We start from the raw sequence: 14979 nt of genomic DNA on the forward strand, positions 1-14979 counted from the left end.
CACTTGTAGCTGTTACTGAGAAGCTTCATGCAGCCAAAGCAGCCAAACTGTCATCTGTTCTTATTCTTCTTGACCTTTCTGCAGCCTTCGACACAGTGAATCACGGCATTCTCCTGACCACTCTCTCCAACCTTGGAGTAACAGGTTCAGCATGGCAATGGATGGCCTCCTACCTGGAAGGGCGCTCCTACCAAGTGTCATGGAGGGGATCCATATCTACCCCATGCACTCTCTCAACCGGTGTTCCTCAGGGCTCTGTACTTGGCCCACTTCTCTTCTCTATCTACACCCGCTCTCTGGGTAAGGTCATAGCCTCCCATGGCTTCTCCTACCACTCCTATGCAGATGACACTCAGCTTGTTCTGTCATTTCCTTCTTCAGACACGCAAGTCTCAGCTCGCATCTCAGCATGTCTGCGAGATATCTCACAATGGATGTCAGCTCATCATCTAAAACTTAATCCCAGCAAGACAGAGATGTTGCTCATTCCTGGAGATCTGTCTCCAACCCAGGACCTAGTCATTTCTCTGGATGACTTCCAGATTAGACCATCTGATAAGGTAAGAAGTCTTGGTGTTGTCCTGGATAACCAGCTGACCTTCTCTCCTTATATAGCCAACATGACGAGATCGTGCCGGTTCCTCCTGTACAACATCAGGAAGATTCGGCCATTTCTCTCCAGAGAAGCTACCCAGATTCTGGTGCAATCACTTGTAATCTCTCGGTTGGACTACTGCAACTCCCTCCTGGCAGGAGCTCCCATGTCCACGATTAAACCCTTACAGCTCATTTAAAATGCAGCTGCACGTCTGGTCTTTAACCAACCTAAACACTGCCACATCACCCCACTGCTGCGTTCTCTTCACTGGCTTCCTGTAGCTGCACGCATTCAGTTTAAAACACTGACGCTCGCCTACAAAGCCAAAAATGGACCAGCCCCAAGCTACCTTCGGGGTCTAATCAAACCCCGCTCTGTACCACGCAACCTCCGAGCCTCTAGTCTAGCTCGACTTGAGCCCCCATCCAGGACTAAAGGAAGACAAGCATCAAGGCTGTTCTCTGTTCTAGCGCCCAAATGGTGGAACGAACTTCCTCTGTCTGTCCGAACAGCTGAGTCTCTTGCTGTCTTTAAAAAACGATTAAAAACACACCTTTTTACTAAACACTTAGGCTGATTTGTACTTATTTACTAACACTTTATTCCAATCTTTTCCATTTCAAAAAAAAAAAAAAAAAAAAGGCACTTTGGTTCTAACAGGTTTTAGCAGAGTTGTGTTCTTCGACTGTTGTCTATCTAAACTTAAGGAATGAAATGTTCACTATGGAAGCACTTCTGTAAGTCGCTCTGGATAAGAGCGTCTGCTAAATGCTGAAAATGTAAATGTAAATCTATCTGTCTGTCTGTCTTTCTGTCCATCTGTCTGTTTCTCTGTCTGTCCAGCCATCTGTCTATCCATCCATTCATCAATCCAGCCAACTATAGGCCTTAAATTCCTTTTGTGTATATCTTATATAGTATGTACTGGGCTGCACTTAATCTCTTTTTTGCTAAATAATTACATTGATATTGTAAGATAAATAACTGTCTTACTGCAGCCCATGTCTTTGATACACTGATGTGTAAGCAGTGAAGTGAGGGAAAGGGAAGGTAGAGTAGGTGCCAATGATGCATGGAATAGATCTATATGTGTGTGGGCCCACCTCTCTGAATATACCATCACTACATCAACAGTATCTCATGTGTGGTTTATATTGTTTCATAGAATGGTTGGTTATACATTTGATTTATTTGCACAGAAAGCCTAAAGTCCTCACTGCCTCACCTTGTGTGGCCCAGTATTAAATGTCTAATTTCCTGTCGGTTGGAAACTTCTGATCTAGGCGGTAATAATGTTTGGAGGTTGGTCCAACAGAGCAAAGGTTTGCCTGCAAGTGCGCCAGAGGGTGTACTTTTAGTTGACTAAAACTCTTGTTGCATGTTAAATCCCACCTTAAAGTATGGCATGCAAGGAAGAATTACATAGAAAATATATAGAGATAAATTCCACGGTCAGTGGAAGTCACTGAGCACCTCAAAATGAAACAAATCCTAGAGAACTTGTAGTACAGTTGTCCCCAACCACCAAGCCGCAGACCAGTACCAGTCAGTGGGTCATTTATTACTGGGCCGCACAGAAAGAATAAATAATTAGAAATCGCTACAAGAGCAATTAAATTTCCAATACTCTTGGGGTGTTAGTGTCTCTAATCACCACTAGGTGTGAGCAGCGTCTCGTTGCAGCGAAAAAAGCTCAGGGTTCCCACCGAATTTCCATTCTATAGTTTTTCTATTTTAAATCCTCCCGCCCCCACCGGTTTGTCAAATTATATCTTATATGAAACCGGTCCGTGGTGCAAAAAAGGTTGGGGACCGCTGTTGTAGAACACAAGACTAATCCAAGTCGTTTTAAGCAAAAGCAGAATAAATGAAGAATACACAAACTTCGTATTTATGTGGATAAAAATACTCATACAATTACAATTCACTTCATTCTAGAAAAAAAAGAAAAGATTTATCACTTGTATTTTTCTGCTTTAGAAATATCTAGGCTTATTAAAAGTATTGACTTGACTTTAATTTGCCCATGTTATGATCAGAGTTCAAGATAAAAGAGTTGCAGAAAAAAATGTTTCAGCTCAAGTGTTTAGGCCATGCTAAATCGTTTTAAATGCCTTTCTCAAATAATAGACTAAAAGTGTTATTGTTGGCTGTTGAAGGTAATGTATTTCATATCACTCTTCTTAATAGATAGAGCAAAAACATTTGTTACATAAAGCCATCAGTAATGTATGTATTTATGATTTCAGTAATTATATATTAGTATATATTAGTATATTTGAGTAATAGATCATCATGTACATACCACTTTGTTGTATTTTGGGATTGATCACACCTATAAATGTTCCATACCTCTTTCCACACACACACACACGCACACACACACACACACACACACACACACGATTACTCATGTCATATCTTGTCAGAAACACAGTGAGGGATGCCACGCTCTTTAAGATCATGTTTTTGTTACGCATTTGCCAGTAACTTGAGTTTGAATATTTGTTGTGTTATAACTCTTTGCATGGGTTATTTGTTCATATTAACTGATGTGGAGCTGACAACAGTCTCTGCATGTTTTGTATTTGCCTAAGAAGTAGACAAAGCTAAGTGGGTCTCTGTAAAATAAGCAAAATAATACTGGTAACTGTGGTGTTACAATAACTAGGATCCTGCCCCTGCTGAACCCTTGAACAAGGGTCTAAACCCTCAGTTGTTTAGATTGTCTCTTGTTTCAGTTGTAATTTACTTTGGATAAAACTATCCGCCAGATTTATAAATGTAAAAAATGTTGGGTTTTGTGGGGTAGAATGTATTTTTGTGGGATTTAGGTTGCTGTGTTTTGAAGACGTTGGTACATGCTTAGACTTCTTGGTTCCCTTGGGGGAATTTAGTCACATAAAACCAAATTAAACAGTTCAGACCAATTCAGACTTTTTGCCTACAGAAAACAAAGATTAAAGAGTTTGAGTTCTTTTTCCAGACAGGAGAGCCATTGGGACTCTTACAGTTACTCATTATACTTCTCGTCAGGGTTGATTACAAAATGTTATGAACATACACCGATTAGGCATAACATTATGACCACCTCCTTGTTTCTACACTCACTGTCCATTTGATCAGCTCCACTTACCATATAAAAGCATTCTGTAGTTCTACAATCACTGACTGTAGTCCATCTGTTTCTCTACATACCTTTTTAACCTGCTTTCACTCTGTTCTTCAATGGTCAGGACCCCCACCCCACAGGACCACCACAGAGCAGGTATTATTTAGGTGGTAGATCATTCTCAGCACTGCAGTGACACTGACATGGGGGTGGTGTGTTAGTGTGTGTTGTGCTGGTATGAATGGATCAGACAAAGCAGTGCTGCTGGAGTTTTTAAATACCGTGTCCACTCACTATCCACTCTATTAGACACTCCTACCTAGTTGGTTCACCTTGCAGATGTAAAGTCAGAGACGATCGCTCATCTATTGCTGCTGTTTGAGTTGGTCATCTTCTAGACCTTCATCAGTGGTCACAGGACGCTGCCCACAGGGCGATGTTGGCTGGATATTTTTGGTTGGTGGACTATTCTCAGTCCAGCAGTGACAGTGAGGTGTTTAAAAACTCCAGCAGCGCTGCTGTGTCTTATCCACTCATACCAGCACAACACACACTAACACACCACCACCATGTCAGTGTCACTGCAGTGCTGAGAATGATCCACCACCCAAACAATACCTGCTCTGTAGTGGTCCTGTGGGGGTCCTGACCATTGAAGAACAGCATGAAAGGGGGCTAACAAAGCATGCAGAGAAACTGATGGACTACAGTCAGTAATTGTAAAACTACAAAGTGCTTCTATATGGTAAGTGGAGCTGATAAAATGGACAGTGAGTGTAGAAACAAGGAGGTGGTTTTAATGTTATGGCTGATCGGTGTATGTGTGAAACAAGCCATTCTTATAAACACAGTTTTAAACTGACCAGAACCAAGCTGACCCATAAAAGTTCAGCTAGCGTAATAGACCACCCGAGTGCTGTGCCTCTCGAGCACCTTTTTAACACTGATCACATGTCAGTTCTGTTTTACAAACTACTGTGCATTATTTGTATATTCTACTAAGAATCTAATATGGATATTTTCATCGTATATGCAAAACTAAAGCTAAAGAGAGAGTGTATTGTTAATATTGCTGTGCACAAACATGTATAACTGCACATATATGTTTTATGCATTAGTCAATGCTTACTTTGAAAATAAACTTTGGCTCAAAGCTTTGTTGGTTTTGTAGTTAGACATACAGTGCTAATAACTGTGCTCAGTGTCTCATCCTGACACTCGGTTTTATATACTTCAGTTAAAAGTCTCAATTCTTGTCATTTGTGTTTATAGAAAGGATACAGTTCATAGGTTAGACTGTTGCTGATTGCTGATTGTTATTACATGTAACGTGAGATGACTAATGTTTGAGTGTGTGTGGCATTTTTTGTTTTGTTTAGAGAGAACATGTGGCACCGGACATTGGTGGTTGCTGTGTTGCTGTCCTTCCCATACACATCTACAGCTCAAGGTAATGATTTGCAAAAGTCATCTGTAGAGAATTGAGCAAAGCTTCTAACATTTGCAATGGCCTGGTTACACAATGTTAGGCTCAATATCTAGTTACTAAGAAATTTTAGGAATCATGTTTATGTATAAAAAGAGGATCCACCAATGGCTCAGTCTTTGCAAGCTAAGATGGGTTCTGGCTCACTACTTTGTGCCAAGAGAATTGTCAGTCAGTTAAAACAGAACATTTCTAAAATCTAGATTGCAAATAATGTCTTTTACCATCTACCATACATACAATTGTGAAAAGATTTAGGGAATCTGGAGAAATCTCAGTCTGTGAATGCCATTGCCACCACATGTATGTACATACACAGATCAGCCATAACATTAAAACCACCTCCTTGTTTCTACACTCACTGTCCATTTTATCAGCTCCACTTACCATATAGAAGCACTTTGTAGTTCTACAATTACTGACAGTAGTCCATCTATTTCTCTACATACCTTTTTAGCCTGCTTTTGACCTGTTCTTCAATGGTCAGGACCCCCACAGGATCACCACAGAGAAGGTATTATTTGGGTGGTGGATCATTCTCAGCACTGCAGTGACACTGACATGGTGGTGGTGTGTTAGTGTGTGTTGTGCTGGTATGAGTGGATCAGACACAGCAGCACTGATGGAGTTTTTAAACACCTCACTGTTACTGCTGGACTGAGAATAGTCCACCAACCAAAAATATCCAGCCAACATCGCCCCGTGGGCAGCGTCCTGTGACCACTGATGAAGGTCTAGAAGATGACCAACTCAAACAGCAGCAATAGATGAGCGATCGTCTCTGACTTTACATCTACAAGGTGGACCAACTAGGTAGGTAGGAGTGTCTAATAGAGTGGACAGTGAGTGGACACGGTATTTAAAAACTTTAGCAGCGCTGCTTTGTCTGATCCACTCATACCAGCACAACACACACTAACACACCACCACCATGTCAGTGTCACTGCAGTGCTAAGAATGATTCACCACCTAAATAATACCTGCTCTGTAGTGGTCTTCTGGGGTCCTGACCATTGAAGAACAGGTCAAAAGCAGGCTAAAAAGGTATGTGGAGAAATAGATGGACTACAGTCAGTAATTGTACAACTACAAAGTGCTTCTATATGGTAAGTGGAGCTGATAAAATGGACAGTGAGTGTAGATAGAAGGAGGTGGTTTTAATGTTATGGCTGATTGGTGTATGTGATGTCTTTTCCTGGGAATTTCATGGCTGTTTTAGCAAGACAACAGCAGGTGTCATCTAGGTGGCAAAATCTAGGTGCACATGCAAAAACAGCAGGGATTCATAGTGTAAGCACACATCCATAAAATGTAAGGCACAATATGTAGAGAAGTGAGACAACAGTGACCACAGGTTAAAATCTCATATCAAGCAAGACTGCAACTGCAAAACTGCAACAATTAGTATTCTCAGTGTTATTGATAGGAAAGGTAGGAATTTCCCCCATGGGGCTCAATAAAGGAATCTTATCTTCAGAAATCTTATCTTAAGGAATCTTATCCTAAGGTGAAGTAACACCTTGCTGCCTTCTCTTAGCAACCAACCTTTCCTTCATATTTGCAAAAGCATCAACCTCTGCAAGCTGGTCAGATTTTTGCAGTCACTTACAGTGATGTTGCAGAGTAACAGCTGTTTAGCATAGTTCATACACTAAAATAATTCAGATTATTAAACAGTCTAGTACATGTAACCAGCTGGTGGAATCTGGTAGTAGAAGCCCAGGTGGTAAAATTAACTTCCCTGGCAGTTCAAACAGTTAAGTCTCTTGTCATCTGTAAAAGGTGAATAAAGACTCACTTGTGTATTAATAGGGACTGTTTTACGGGAAACTCATTATTTAAAAAATAAAAACCCTACATATGTTTGCCACCTAGATGTATTATGAACAAGGCAATGACAAATTGAAACTTTTGGGACTGTCAAAAAGTAATGTCTGTTGAAATCTAATTGGCCAATAATCTACTGTATAATACATGCAGAGGTGGAAAGAGTACTATTACTTTAGTGAATTTTTACTTAAGTACGAGTAAAGTTAGTAGTCTAAAAATCTACTCAAGTAAAAAGTAACTCATTTAAAATTTACTCAGAGTAAACGTTACTTAGTTACTTTTTTAACAGGAGAGGGTGTCTCTTCTGTGTAATGCAAACAGTGGATATAAAGTGGATATAAATCTCACAATAGTTGTTTTTAATTAAAATATAATAGAAAAAAACATGTTGATACAACATTTAAAACATTTAGGGATGTGTAATGTGTCATTTTAGTACAGACCATCCCATAAAACTCTTTCAAACTGTATAACCACTGAAGTTGGCATTAATTGTGGATTCTATAGATCAGCCTTCTTTTCATCACCAACAAATACCAAACAACAGTCATACTGCAAATCTCATAACTCAACACAAGTAAAGGTTACAGGTGTTGTGACTTTCACTAAATGACACAAAGAAAACCTTCAAGATGTAAGACAAAACTTTTAAAAATCGCCCTTCCCCCCCTACTCTATACCCAGATTACAGCTCCTTTATTTTTTTACTCAGTAACGGATGTCATTTAAAACGTAGCGAATTACAATTCTTAATACAAAACATATTTAAGTAAAAGTAAAATTACTGGTTGTAAAATCTACTTTAAAAAGTACAAGTACACCATAAAACTACTCAATTACTCAAGTAACGTGAGTAAATGTAATTCATTCTTTCCACCTGAATACATGTAAATTGATTAATAATATTGTGCTGAACTGACATGTGCCTTGCTTCTACATACATCTAAAAACACAAGCTGTAAAAGGATGGTATAAGTGTGACCAACAGGAAACTTAACAATTTATTAATTGGTAAATAACAAAAGAAACATTTAAGTTAGCAATGTAATTTCCAGTGTTTCCTGTCTATTTCTACGTCTTTAAATAACTGAATTGCTAAAGACGAGGGTTGAAACTTCTCTTCAAATGCAGGTCAATGTAATAACGTTGTTGTGGCGGATATTGTGTTCCTTGTGGATGGGTCATCCAGCATCGGACGTACCAACTTTGTCTTGGTGAAGGACTTCATGGCAGGGATTGTCAGACCCTTCTCCAAAGCAGTGGGAACATCTGGCATTCGTTTTGGAGCAGTGCAGTACAGCGACACAGCAAGGTGTGTATGTAATGTATGTAATGACATGGTATTATTAAATAAAATACTATATTATTCACTTTATTGTATTTAATCCTCTTGAAGGGGATGAATATTACAGATTGCTACTATATACATTTGCAAAATGTTACATTATATATATTGCAAAATGTAGTACACCTGTTGAGGAAATACATTTTAAGTAGAATTAGCGTCTCTTAGAGTACTATGATTTTCTCCACATCACAAAGTCAGGTTAGATTGTTATTGTTATTGTAATTTTTTTTCTTGGTGTAAATGAGATTAAATAAGTGAATAAGCAAGTGATGCCCTAATTATATACTAATGCGTTGTCTTGAGAGAATATCTGCCTTGTGCCCATTTATTTTTTATATGCATTTTTTAACTATTCTCAACTAGAACATTTGACTGCTTTTTTTTTTTTATCACTAACTGATCGTATATTTTCTAATCACTGATTATGCCCATCATAGGATTGCAGTGCAAATATTATTAATTCATTTATTGTCTGTTGTATCACTTCTTTATCCTAGTCAGTGGGTCCGATTAGTTGGGCGGAATGCAGGTGACACCCAGGAAAGGTCCATCAAACACATACTCACACGTAGGGTGTGTGACAGCATGTCTTTGGACCTGTGGGATGAAACCTACAGACACAGGGAGAATATGCAAACTCCACACAGACAGGACCCTGACCACCAGGCTGGGAAATCAAACCCAAGCCCTTTTTATTGTGAGGCAGCAGCACCTCCCACTGCACCACCATGCCGCCCAACTGCAGTGCATTTTACAGTAAATGGGGATTAAACAGAAGGGTGTCTACCTTAGTACAAGTTGTATTTTTATTTTTGCTTTAGGTTTACTACAGAGGCTGGAGTTTTATCACACCTTTAAACCTAGTAATTACCAGCAGGTGAAAGCAGGTGTTTTTAAGCAGGGGATTTACCAGATTGTGCTGGAGATGTGCAGGATTATCTAAGTAGGTGGGCTGTTGTGTGGTTGTTGCCTAGCTCCTCTTGTAAATGTTTATACCCATTCTCAGGGTGGAATTTACCTTTACTACATACGTGAATGGCACAGACCTGTTAAATGCTATCCAGAACATCAACTATAAAGGAGGAAATACTCGCACTGGAGCTGGCCTTAAATACATTGCAGAAAACTTCTTCAGTCCCAGCACTACCAGAGATGTGCCCAAGGTGAGTACATTGTGTTTGTTTGGCTTGAGTGTTAAAATGTGTCGTGTTTTAAGCTCATAATAACGTGTAATCATTGGGAGATTAAAGCAGATTCATAATAAATAGAGCAGCACTTTTTCATGGCAACAGAAATGTATTATGTTGTCTCATTATGTGATTCTCCCAGTATGGACAAGAACACAAGTGCTAAACAACATCCAAAAATACAGATTTCATTATATTCCAATATTAGTAAATAACATACAGAAAGCAGGTGGGAGACAATAATTACACCTACAATAATTTAAGCTGACTCTTTCTTGGAGTTTCTCTCTCTTCATTTTAAAGAAATTTCAGCCCACACTTCTTTTAGTTCATTGATGTTTGCGGCTATTTATTTATGCACAGCTCTCTTAAAGATCACTCCACAGCATCTCAGTGATCTGGACGTTAACTTGACATTTCCAACACCTTGATTTTATTTCTTTAGCCATTCAAGTGTTGATTTGGTTATGTTGAAGGCCTCACATTTTCTTTGAAGTTTACGATTGTCCTAATGACTGCATGTTTCCTATGGCCGCAAAACAAACCTAAATGATCACCATGCTTGCTAGTCAGTATGATGTGCTTGTGGAGGTATGCTGTGTTTGGATTTTGCCAAACATGGCACTGTGTATGATGACCAAACATTTCGTTCTTGGGCTCATTACGCTTGATCAAAAGGGCGGCACGGTGGCTAAGTGGGTAGCACTGTCGCCTCACAGCAAGAAGGTCATGGTCCCCAGGTGGGGCAGTCCAGGTCCTTTCTGTGTGGAGTTTGCATGTTCTCCCCGTGTCTGTGTGGGTTTACTCCGGGTGCTCCGGTTTCCTCCCACAGTCCAAAGACATGCAAGTGAGGTAAATTGGAGATACTAAGTGTCCATGACTGTGTTCGATATAACCTTGTGTTAATTGTTGAACCTAGAGTATCTACCGTTCCTGTCAGGAATGTAACCAAAGTGTAAAGCATGACGTTAAAATCCTAATAAACAAACAACCACTTGATCAAAAAGTTGGGGCATTTTGTAAGATGTAATTAAAAAAAGTATCTGTAGTTAATTCTATCATGAAACTTGATCATGCACAAAGAAAGTCATATATCAATTCTATGCAGAAAAATTTCACTGGGCCCGAGCTCATCTCAAAGGAACCGAAAGTCAGTCCTGTAGTCCATTAAGTCCACATTTCTCTGCAGAACTAGGCCTGCTATTGTCTTGCTAAAATTGTTTGTTTGTTTATTTATTAGGATTTTATGTTCATGTTTTACACTTTGGTTACATTTATTCATCAATTCACAAGGTTATATCAAACACAGTCATGGACTATTTAGTATCTCCAATTCACCTCACTTGCATGTCTTTGGACTGTGGGAGGAAACCGGAGCACCCAGTGTAAACCCACGCAGACACGGGGAGAACATGCAAACTCCACACAGAAAGGACCCAGACCGTCCCACCTGGGGATTGAACCCAGGACCTTCTTGCTGTGAGGCGATAGTGCTAGCCACCATGCCGCCCGTCTTGCTAAAATAACCATGGACTTTTATATTAATAATATAATATTATTAATAATAATAAATGTGTATATTGATGCCTTACATTGTACTGTCTTTTACTCCATATTTGTATATAGCAGTGCCCCTGTATATTCCTCCATTATTTCTTTTTTTTCTATATTGTATGGTTGTGCAACATGTGTAGAGTTCTGTGTTTCTGCTGCTGTTACAATTTCCTTCGGGATTAATAAAGTTCTATCTATCTATCTATCTATCTATCTATCTATCTATCTATCTATCTATCTATCTATCTATCTATCTATCTATCTATCTATCTATCTATCTATCTATCTATCTATCTATCTATCTATCTATCTATCCATCCATCCATCCATCCATCCATCCATCCATCCATCCATCCATCCATCCATCCATCCATCCATCCATCCATCCATCCATCCATCCATCCATCCATCCATCCATCCATCCAAAAAACATCACCTTGATGGCAACATAAATCTCTCTAAAATCTACAACACACTAAACTACAAAACAGAATTCACTGTATATAAAATAGGAAAAGTGTGTGTTTTATTTGCTGAGTATGTTTTCTAGTGTGTTTTAAATAGCCTGTTAGCCTAATGTGTCTTTCTCTGTTTGTCCAAGATTGCTATTTTGATTACAGATGGAAAATCTCAGGATAGTGTTCAGGAACCTGCTCAGAGACTACGCAACTTAGGAGTTAAAATATTTGCAGTGGGTAAGAACAGCACTTCGGATTATTTTTCTCAATTACTTGGAATATATTGTGTTTAATTCTAACATGATATGTCTGATTTGCTCTTTATCTTTCTATTATTTTCTCTTTTAGGTATTAAGAGTGCGGATCAGAAAGAACTAAACCTCATTTCTTCGCCTCCTGATAGTGAATTTACCTCCTTTATTGGGAATTTTAGGGCTCTCAGCACTCTGCTACCTCTGCTGTCTCCTCGTGTGTGTAGATCATCTGGAGGCACCTATTCAAGTGATGGTATTTAAGTATCAAAATATTTAGAGATATTTCCTTGGAAATAAAGAAATATTAAGAAAATCACCACAGTGCTGCTTTGTGTCTCTACCAGGTGCCCTCAGTGGCCCATCTGACTTGAGGTTTTCAGATGAGACCACTAATTCCATCCGATTTCGGTGGGCACCAGCAGGGGGTCCCGTAACTGGATACGTAGTGCAGTACACTCCTCTTTCTGGTCTGGGTCAGCCACTGACATCAGACCTGCGGGAGGTAAATGTAATGTAGTAATATTGTAAGTGTTTGTATGTGTGTTTGAGAAAAAAAATCAAGGAGTAAGCAACTTGTTTTCATAATTATTTCCTCATAAATACTTATGTATGTAAATGTTTTTAATGTAATTATGCTATAATTATTTTTAGACAACTTGTAACTCATTAGACAACTTAGATAGCTTATAAACATATTTTACATTACTGTGTAAAAGAGAAAGTACTTTTCTCAGGAAAAGGCTTCAAATAAGTTTAGAAATGCGTTTGCACTATGTGTGTACTTGAGTACATAATCTAGTCCATAATCCCGCTAATAGAACCTACAAAAAAGTACATTTAAAGAAATTCCCTGTCAAACTCCTCAGTGATGTTTTAAGTAGTCACCATGATCCTTACTGCCATGTCATCGTGTATGGCTTATGCTTCAGCATTATGCAGACACCAAACTTAAACTCTTCATGTCCAAACGTGTTGGCTGGAAAGACTCATTACACCCAATCCTTCTCTCAGAGTTTAATTGTTATTCACTTGTTTACTCTGGGTGTAAAACAGTTTTTTTTTTCTTTAAAAGGTTTGTTTTAATTGTTTTAAAAGATTTTGTTTACTATTTAAAAAATATTATGTCAGAATGATTCGTTTTAATTTATTTGAACACCCTAAAGTCTTCTGTTGGATGCCGTGGTATGACTAATTTTACAATATGTAATTCTGGAGAAAAAAATTGAATATGGATTGGTGGACTTTTATGCTGTTGATTTTGGAGAAAACAGGATTCATCTGGCCAGTCGATTTTCTTTTATTGCTCTAATATCCAGTTCTGATGCCTGCGTACCAGTTGTAGTACTTTTAACAGTGTACATGTCTTAGCATGGGGACTTGACTGGCTTTCGACTAGGCAGCCCCACAGAGAAGGGTTTAAAGCACTGTATGTTGTGTCACCAGTATTGCAATTATATGCAGTATGAGATACAGCTTCGCTTCTGTTGGTCTCTACCAGACACCATAGCCTTTTTTTTCAATCTTGGCTGCCAAACAACTTTGTGATTTGTACTTTCTTGGACCAGTGGGTACTCACCATGGCAGCCTGGGAGAATCTCTTGTTGCTTCTGAGATACTTTAGTCCAGTCATACGGCAATAAATATTTGACCCTTATTAAAGCCACTCAGGTATTTATGTCTGATCATCTCTGCTGCATTAAACACGTGTAATACAAGTAACTACAATCAGCTTAACATCTAATATATCTGTGACCATAAAGTGGGCACTACCATGCAAATATTTTTTATGGGTAGGCCTTATGGTTTGGCTAGACATATTGTGTACAGTGAAAATGACAAATATTATGATATTTATGAGACCTGAGCATGATCTTTACATTATACACATGTTTGAGGCAATTAATTTTTACGTATAGCAGTGTTTTTTTACTCTTTTAGAAATGTACTTGATAATTCTTACATTCTCATCCTATATAACTTTCTTTCTTGTCTCTCAGGAGAGAGTAGCAGCTAGTCAGCAGGTCTATGTGGCACGGCAGCTACGGTCGGGCACAGAATACTTGGTGTCAGTTATTGCCCAGTATCCCAACAGTGTGGGCGAGACAGTGTCTGGCAAAGCTCGAACAAGTGAGACAAACGTGCATAATACCATGTACTAACATATGCTGTGTGTATAAGATGTATAAAAGATCATGTATTTCCAAAATAAATGCAATGTCCTTATTTTGCATTTTTATTATCTTCTCAGGGTCTGTACAGACTGTGTCCTCTCTGCGCTTGGTGCAGGCTGGGTTTTTTACTTTATCCTTGGCATGGGACCGTTCCTCTGGCACCACACAGGGTTACAGGATTACATATAGGCCCAGAGGTAACATGCACACACACATATAACTAATCATTTAGTTGATAACTACAGATAAATTGTGTTGATTTAAGTTGGTGTCTTATAATTTAATTAAATTGTCGCTGGGACCCAGGGTTTGAATCCGCAGCAGTACTCTTGGCCAGTCAGAAGTATACATACACACATTCTGAAAGGAGGGCGGGGGCGTGAAGTCCTGTCTGACTCTGACCAGGCTAAAGTGGTGGTAAAACATGAAAATGACATGAAACTATTGGGAACCTTAAGATGCTATAACTTTCAGTACCAGTACTAACTTTAGTGTGTTTCTGTGGAGCACAATTTGCACATCCTTATGAGAAGGCAGTGTTTTCTGAGCACTCTTATTGAATTTTATGTTTCTGCTGTGTTAAAAAAGAGCATCGATGTATCGTTTCATTTAAAAATGAACAAAGTGAGCTTGAGCAAGCTTACCTAATTCAGTCCATGTTTAGGGTCTTGCAGATACAACATGGAGAAGGGTGCATTTTGCAGACACTTTTAACCAAAGCGACTTACAATTGTGAGCATATACAATCCTTGCAATTGAGGGTTAAGGACCTTACTCAAGAGCCCAACAGTGGCAACCTGGCATATGTGGGGCTTGAACCAGCAACTTTTCAATTACTAGTCCAATACCTTAACCGCTTAGCTCCCACTGCCCTAATACATCTACGTATATCCATGTATCTATTAACAAAGGCATAGATCCACAGTAAGCAAATCCCTCTAGTGAGAACCTGTCGGGTTCACATTTATTTAAGGTAGATGT

General features: G+C 38.9%; 1 protein-coding gene across 1 annotated transcript in view; it reads left to right on the forward strand.

Moving 5' to 3' along the window:
• The first annotated feature begins 5096 nt into the window (after positions 1 to 5096).
• col7a1 (collagen, type VII, alpha 1) overlaps positions 5097 to 14979 on the forward strand; it is an 89169-nt gene continuing 79286 nt past the window's right edge. The window contains exons 1-8 of the mRNA XM_062998143.1: positions 5097 to 5160; positions 8158 to 8338; positions 9381 to 9537; positions 11717 to 11810; positions 11922 to 12080; positions 12172 to 12335; positions 13825 to 13954; positions 14076 to 14195. Of these exons, the coding sequence (XP_062854213.1) occupies positions 5097 to 5160; positions 8158 to 8338; positions 9381 to 9537; positions 11717 to 11810; positions 11922 to 12080; positions 12172 to 12335; positions 13825 to 13954; positions 14076 to 14195 (1069 nt within the window). The remainder of the gene's footprint in view (positions 5161 to 8157; positions 8339 to 9380; positions 9538 to 11716; positions 11811 to 11921; positions 12081 to 12171; positions 12336 to 13824; positions 13955 to 14075; positions 14196 to 14979) is intronic.

The sequence above is a fragment of the Trichomycterus rosablanca genome, chromosome 6, assembly GCF_030014385.1.
Source record: "Trichomycterus rosablanca isolate fTriRos1 chromosome 6, fTriRos1.hap1, whole genome shotgun sequence".
NCBI lineage: Eukaryota > Metazoa > Chordata > Actinopteri > Siluriformes > Trichomycteridae > Trichomycterus > Trichomycterus rosablanca.